Source organism: Carassius auratus, chromosome 13 (genome assembly GCF_003368295.1).
Source record: "Carassius auratus strain Wakin chromosome 13, ASM336829v1, whole genome shotgun sequence".
Lineage (NCBI taxonomy): Eukaryota > Metazoa > Chordata > Actinopteri > Cypriniformes > Cyprinidae > Carassius > Carassius auratus.
The window spans coordinates 22861266-22869367 of record NC_039255.1 but is presented as its reverse complement, the minus strand read 5'-3'; the positions used below and the strand labels follow the sequence as shown (position 1 = coordinate 22869367).

The following is an 8102-nucleotide window of genomic DNA, read 5'->3' as shown; positions in this document are numbered from 1 at the left end:
ACGTGAGCAAATCCTTTAAAACACACGTGACAGGGAGCGGCTACTATTGTGGCTCGTCACCAGGGCAACAGCAGGGACACTTTTCCATGAGTCAGCTAAAAAGTTTCCCAGCTCCTTGGCGGAAGTAGGACGCAGCGGCTGATTTCCGCTTCCCTCGCTGCTGCTGCTTCTGCTGGTCACTGATGTAAAGATGGCGGCGGCCGAGAACGATCGTGAAGCACCGTCCGCTCTGTGCAACGAATTCCTCAATTTCTCCGCCAAGGACACCGCTGCGGTAGGCGACAGTTGTATAAAGATTTTCTAAAATGACTCCCCTGATGAAATATACGCGGTCGGTTCCGGAAGTCGATGTGCTCGCGATTAATTTTCTGTTTTCTTTTTTTCTCGCTCCTGGTCTCGGGTTGTTTTGCTCAAGCGTCGTCTTGCTACGCGCTAACAGCTAGCATGCGAGGTTTTCACACCTCAAGCTCCAACACACTTGACACTCCACTTACACGAACATTTATTTAATACAGCAACAAGTAAAACATTCGTCCATTTCTCGCGATTTGGGTTTAACTTGTGGCTTTGTTTGACAATGATCTGTCAAGAGTTGGATAAAAACAACATTGGCTGCTTTGTTCATCATCTTTACGTTCTGTACGTTAGCTAATGGTATACGTTAATTAACACGGTTTCACGAACAGCTCTTTTAACGATGTTTAGATTGATCTAGGCAACTAAATAATCAAGCTGGGCTTGTGAATTAGTGTAGTTATTCTGCATTCCTGTAAACACATTAGTATTTGCTGTGTTTTTGGTTTCTTTCTCAGCATAGCAGGTGTGGTTTACAAACTAAACATTAGGTTTTGTAGCCCAGTTACATGATTTTCATTTTGTAAATGGGCTAATCCACTACATTTACATGCCCCATCTATCACAAAAACACAAGTAGGTTTGTTTTTACAGACTAGCTCAGATGGTGGTTATATTAAACCACATGCAACACCTCACTTTGCTGCGGTTTGTTTGGTCTGATAGACAGCACTGCGCATTATCCTGGGTGTTTTAGACTGTGTATTAGACACAATATGCATGAAAAACACATGTCACTTTACACTATAGGTTTGTGTTAATAAAACCACAATCTGGTCTTCAATCTCAAATCAGCTATTGCATGGTGAATTGTCTGAGAATAGATGCTGGATTGCTCAAGCACTAAATCCAGGTCAGTAGGTCGATGTAGACAGTCACAAAGACTGCCAAGTTCTGCTTACTGTGTGTGTGCACGTAATCTCTTTGTTGCCTTAGAGCATGTGATTGTGGCACATAAATGCTGTTGGACATCAGCTCTCAGAATCACACACACTATAGTTACAAAACCTAGTGAGCGTCCTATGATTATCTTTTAAGGTTGCGTCTTGGAGAAAGGGTTAAAGTTTCAGTCTGTCTTCAGGAATTATTGAGTGTGTTCTGGGATTTTATTCCCCATATATATATATATATATATATATATATATATATATATATATATATATATATGGAAGGTTTTTTTTTTTTGCTTTTTTTTTTTGCTGTAAAGACCATGTTCCCTAGTCTGTTATTAAACAATGAACATCTTTCAGAACAAAAGTTTTCCTTCTTTTTTTTTCTTCAGAAGTTTGTGGTGTTTTTATTTATTTATTGTTTTATATTTATGATTATTCTTTTTTTTTATGCTCAGCAGGGCTGCATTTGGTCGAAAATACAATTATACAAATATTACTACGATTATAAAAATTTCAAAGCTGTAAGTCTAGTCTTCAGTTTCACATGATACTTTGGAAATCTTTCTAATATATTGATTTGCTTGTTGACATTTTTTTTTCAATGTCGACAACAGTTGTGCTGCTTAATTTTGTGGAAAGCATCTTATGTTTATTTTTCAGGATTCTTTGATGAATAGACAGGTCAAAAGAACCACATTTATAAAATATATATATATAATTTTACATTATAAAAGCACTTATTCTAACTCTTGACCAATTGAATTCGTTCTTGCTGAATGTAAGTTACAGTTTAAATAGCCCAGTAGTTTATTATGTGTTCATACATATGAGATCTAATGAATTCTATATTCATGCATTAAGTTGTTTGGTCTTGGCAGCTATAAACCACTGAACTCCACTTGCCTTGATGTTTTAAGAATTATTCTTTAAGTTAAGTGATAAATAATATGAAGACTAATGCCTGAAATTAATCTGTTTGTACGTTTTGTAAATAAAAATAAGAAAAATAATCATAAGATTTGATTCCCCTTCCAGTTAAATTCCATTGGTTATCCCAAAATAAGCATTAACACACAGTTATTTAACTAGTGTGTATATTTAATATTATTTCCAAACAATCTTTTTTGTGTGTTTACTCACGAGAAAATACTGTTACTGTGAAATAAGTTTTTGGTCACATCTACAATTATCTTAGTGTCATTGTTCAGCTTTGTACTCACAAGAAAATCAGTATTGTGTGGTAAATGTTTTAGAAAATGACCACCTTCCAGGCCATGCAAATATAAATCAGCAGTGCAGTCACAGACTGACCACCGGTGTTCTTCTTCCAAGCCTGACCTTTGTCCACCTGACCTATTTACTTTACCAGTTACGCTTTTAGTTTATTTTTGGCCTCTCTGTGTCTGCTTTTGCTCTGTTGCACGATTTAACTGATAATTAAATTATTCACACATTTATTATTTATTAAAGTAAAAAGCTGATTTTCTAAAAATGTTGACTTTTGTGTGTGTGTTTGTCTAATATTTTGCCCATCTGTCCATAGAAATGGCTGTTGGCGAGCAACCTGCACAAAGAGGTGTACCAGCACTTGGCCTGCTACGTCCCCAAGATCTACTGTCTGGGCCCTAACCTGAACCCTCAGAATGAAGACCTGCTGGCTCCACTGCTGCTTCAGAGCCCGCTGGAGTGGTACCTGTGCGGGGAGGAGCCGTCCGTGGGATTGGCCAAGCTGGAACAGAACAACCAGCCCTCACAGCTCTGTGGCCACGTGTTTAAAGTGGGAGAGCCAACATACTCCTGCAGGTACAGTGTCAATACTTCATCTCTTCTTGTTCCTACCAAAGGAGGTTACAGTCTAGATTCTCATCTAATCACAATGATTCTCAATTAATTTGATTCGAGAAGGCACTTAAGACAAGCCATCTGCTCGCTGTCTGCTTCCTAGACGGAAGTTGGTTCTCAGTTGGTTTTGGAACCAGTCAAAAGTTTGGAATATATATTTTTTTCTTTTGAAAAGTCTGTTATGTTCACTAAAGCTGTGAAATACTGAAATGTTGTTACTATTTTTTTTTTTTTTTTTTTTTTTTTTTTTATTAGCAACTGTTTAATTTAATTTCAATATATGTGACCTTGGAGCACAAAACCAGTCTTAAGTCACTGGGGTATATTTGTAGCAATAGCTATAAAACATTGTTTGGGTCAATATTTTAGATTTTTCTTTTATGCCAAAAATCATTAGGATATTTACTAAATGTAATGTTCCATGAAGATATTTAGTATATTTCCTACCGTAAATGTATCCAAACTTAATTTTTGAGTAGTAATATGCATTGCTAAGAATTCATTTGGACAAATGCAAAGGTGATTTTCTCAGTGTTTCGATTTTTTTGCACCCTAGATTTTCAAATAGCTGTATCTCAGACAAATATTGTCAGATCTTAATAAACCATACATCAATGTAAAGCTTATTTGGTAACACTTTATTTTGATAGTCCACTTTAGACATTCTACTAGCAGTAAGTAACTTTCCAACTACATGTTAACTAGCAGTTAGTAGAGTATTAGTAGACTGTCTGCTTAATATCTTCTAACACTTTCTTTGTCAACTTATACTAAGCCTAAACCTACCCCTAGCACTAAACCTACCCTAACTGCCTACTCTGAGAGTTAGTAGACATGTTTGTTTGTTTATTTATTTATTTAAAGTTTATTTAACAGGGACCATACAAGCAAACATAGTTACAATACAAAGCTTGTAATTGATGTGCAGCATATAGAGATTATAGCTAGTGCTAATTTTCAACTCCTGTCCCTGGTTGGGAATTTTCTAAGAACATTATAAAACAAATACATAAAAACAAGAAATACTACAAAACTATGTATATATAGATATACACATACACATACATAATCATGCACAATTATAACAACAATTAAAAATGTATACAATTTTCATTTGTCTTTAGCCACAGCTAAATGTAAATGTAGTTGCAAATTTCTGAGATTAAGTTGATATGTAGTTGACATGTGGTTACATATAATCAGTACAATGTCTAAAGTTTACTATTGAAATAAAGTGTAACCGCTTATTTATGTAGCTAAATCTAAGACTAAAAATCTTGAAAAATTTACATGGATGTAACGATATCAAAATCTCACGGTACGATACAATTTTGATATTGGGATATTGTGGAAAAGCTCACGCTATTGTTAAATAGCTCACGATAGTGTTTGTGATGATAATAACGAAAAAATACTGACATTTATTCTTTTGCCAGTCAACAGGCAATTTATTGCTGTATTTATGGATCCATGACAACAAAAAACGCTGATCACATAGTGCTTTTAAAGTGCAAGTTGTAGTCAGGAACATCAATATTCTGTGTAGTAATATTTGGTTGCATAACTGATTCTTCTGTGCAATGCTCAAGTTAAGAAGCAACTAGAACAATTGTAAACAATAGGGAATTCCCTTGCAAACAAAGTGCAAACAAAGATCAAGTTAAGTCAGGTTTAAATGTGCAAGGCAAATAAAAGCAGCCTTTTAAAACTGGTATTTAGGAATATAACTTAAACTTAAATAAAATAGTCAGTCAAAAAGCCTTTAAAAAAAACACTGACCTATCATTTAGCTTATGTACACGTTTTTCATCAGAAAGATCAAATTATCTACATTGCAAGGGAGAAGGAAAAAAAAAACAGTAAAAAAATCCTTAACAGTCTAAACAGTTATCCTTTAGCTAATGTTCAAGTTTTTCTTTAGAAACTTTATTTTCTGCTACGAACTCCCGAACTGATTAAAATGATTCGCGAACCCGCTTTGAACTCCCGAACTGACTCAAATGATTTGCGAACCCGATACGAACTCCCGAACTGATTCAAATGATTTGTGATCCCCAAACTGACTCATTTTGCTTGTGTTTCCAATGTTGTATCGCAGTTTACTGTGGCAGTGCTTGCACATAGTCCATTGTCTGTCCACCACCTTCTCTCCTTTTGCGTTTTTTGACACGGCGAAACCAAAATGTTTCCAGACATCTGATTTAAAAGCTGCAGGGGCTGGCACAATCTCAACTTCAGTTTTGTTGTTTTCATCCTTACAAGTATCGCTGTCGGCCATTCTGGCTTGCTGTGAGCTTGTGTGGACAGCGTGCAATCCTATTGGCTTAACAACGGTTGCTGTGACGACCCAGCGCAAAGGATCATGGTATATATAGTTAACAATGATTTGTTCCGTGGGACTGTGTTTATTCCTCTTGCTTTTTGACGGACACCTGTCCTTTTAATATTGTAACCCAACCATGACGATATCGAGACACGTTTACCACCACGATAGCGCGATATCGTCAATATCGTTACATCCCTACTGGTTTTGTCACACATTTTAATGCAAACCTGAAATTACTGCAGTTGTCAGTGTCACGCGATCCTTCAGAATTCATTCTCTTCAAATAAACGCTGTTCTTTTGAACCATCTATTCATCAAGAAATCATGAAAAATCAACCAGCTGGTTGGTGTGAGAGCATCTGCACACACAGTGAGGCCACGACTTTTGGACAATGGCCTGGTATTAAGAAGGAAAGCAAAGAAGTCACTTTTCTTCAAGAAAAACTTTAAGAAGAGACAGAAACTCTGCAGGAAGTACAAGGATTGGACAGCAGAAAACTGGTGCAAAGTTATTGAATGAATCTCCCTTCCGACTGTTTGGGACATCTGGAAAATCAGTTGTTCAGAGAAGAATAGGTTAACACTACCATGAGTCCTGTGTTATGCCAACAGTGAAGCATCCAGAGACCATCCGTGTGTGGGGTTGCTTCTCAACCAAAGGAGAGGGCTCTCTCATAATTCTGCCATGAATGAAGAATGGTATCAAAACGTCCTGCAAGTGTGACGACTTTGGTAATGATCCGTGCATTTTCCAGCATGCTGGAGCACCATGTCACAAAGCAAGAGTGATAAAGAAGTAGCTCAAAGATGATTACTTTGAAATTTTGGATCGGTGGCCAGGCAACTCCTCTGATCTCAATCTCATAGAGAACCTGTGGTCAGTCCTCAAAAGGCGAGAGGACAAGCAGAAGCCCACAAATTATGATCAAATCCGAGAAATAATAACTCCCCAGCAGTCAGGATTTGGTCCAGAAGCTAATATCCAGCATGCCAGAGTGAATTGCAGAGGTTATGAAGAACAAGGGTTAATTTTTTTTTTTTTGCCAATAACAGCCTTTAAACCTTAAGATATGCTTATCATTGTTTTTCAGTTTTCCATAGACACGTTGAAAAATAATCTACTAATACTGAAGCAGCAAAACAAAATTTGTCACTGCCAAAACCTTTGGCTGTATTTGTCACAGTTGAATTTATTTCATTTCTTACATTTACTAAGTCCTAAGCAATGTGTGTGTGCTGTTGAAGTTGTAGCTGGGAAAGGGATTGTGTGTGGGTCAGTGTGTCCCACAGAGGTGGAAGTCTTGGCTGAATTAGGCCAGGTTACTGTTATAGGTTAAGTCCTTTAGGCAAGATCACTGTAAGCCGGCTAAGAGGCCGGAGGTGACTGAAGCATGCACTGTTCTGCTCTGTTTCTTTGAGAAACAATATAAGGCTCACACACATCCCACATACATCATCATGCTGATATTACCAGATTAGAATCCGATCTGGCTGATGTCAAGTATATCTTGCATCCTAATAAATTGTGTAAGTGTTTTTATTTTACAATCCTGTCATATAATGTGACACTGGCTTTGATCCAAACCCTATTTTTTAATCTTTGGTTTACACTTTTTTTAATTAAATAAGCGGTCTTTTTTTTTTTTACCTATGTGAACTCCAATAACTAAACAAAAAACAATATACACAGTAAATTTTAAAGCATGTAAAATGTCATGCTAAGATTTCCATTGAACCTATTCTCAAATAAATGGTGTATTTAGAGAATGTTTTAGCACAATGCTTTTAAAAGTTGATGGTCAAACATATCTTTATAAAATTTCACAGTGTTATCACAGATTAAATACATGTTTTCCATCAGGTTAGATATTGATTATCAGTTACTCAAACACTTTTATTTAAGTCTCTCTACTTAACCGTCAATCATGTATTCACAGTGAGCACAGTGGCCTGTGGCCAATATCCCTTAAACTGTGCTTGGATCTGCACTACAATTTGGGACACACTAGTTCTAATTTTGAATACTATTTAGGACTGATAGTACGTGAATTGGGACACGGCAACAGAGTTATTCACTAGAAGAGAATACTGGGATTTCTTTACTTGTGAAAGCATGCCATTCCTGCCTTCGAGTTGGGCCACAATGAGGTATCAAAAAGGCAGCATAATTTAGCTGCTGTTTAAAGCAAACTAAAAAGTGGATTTTTTTTTTTTTTTTGTGGGCAGATCACTGAGATTTTCTTTACTGCTGCAGTTCATCTCTATAAGCAATCTCCATTTTGATATGATTTTTCTTTATCAGGGAGTGTGCGGCTGATCCGACCTGCGTGCTGTGTATGCAGTGCTTCTTAGGCAGCGTTCACAAAGAGCATCGCTACAGGGTAAGCGGAAACTGAGACACATACAGCAGCCACTTCTCTCTAACGCTCTTAAACCTCTCGCTCAAGTATGTATCGGCATGTTTGTGTGAGAGGCGCAGAGAAAGTGTCTAATACCAAGTTTATGGGTCTGACTGTCGCAGGTCAGTCTCATTTGGAGCAGTAGAAGCTGGCTGCACTAGTGGAGCGTGAACCCTGACTTCTCCCTAACAAAAACTTCCTGTTTACATTTGTCCAACCAAACGAAATCTAAGAAGTCATTATGGCTCAACCAAGAGACTCTGTCTAGCAGAGACATGCATATAAAAT

At 37.0% G+C, this 8102-nt stretch overlaps 1 protein-coding gene across 2 annotated transcripts in view; it reads left to right on the top strand.

The window, feature by feature from the left end:
* The first annotated feature begins 70 nt into the window (after nt 1–70).
* LOC113113046 (E3 ubiquitin-protein ligase UBR2-like) overlaps nt 71–8102 on the top strand; it is a 31454-nt gene continuing 23422 nt past the window's right edge. For both annotated transcript variants that reach the window (XM_026279166.1, XM_026279165.1), the window contains exons 1-3: nt 71–274; nt 2791–3050; nt 7718–7796. In XM_026279166.1, the coding sequence (XP_026134951.1) occupies nt 191–274; nt 2791–3050; nt 7718–7796 (423 nt within the window). In that variant the 5' untranslated portion in view covers nt 71–190. The remainder of the gene's footprint in view (nt 275–2790; nt 3051–7717; nt 7797–8102) is intronic.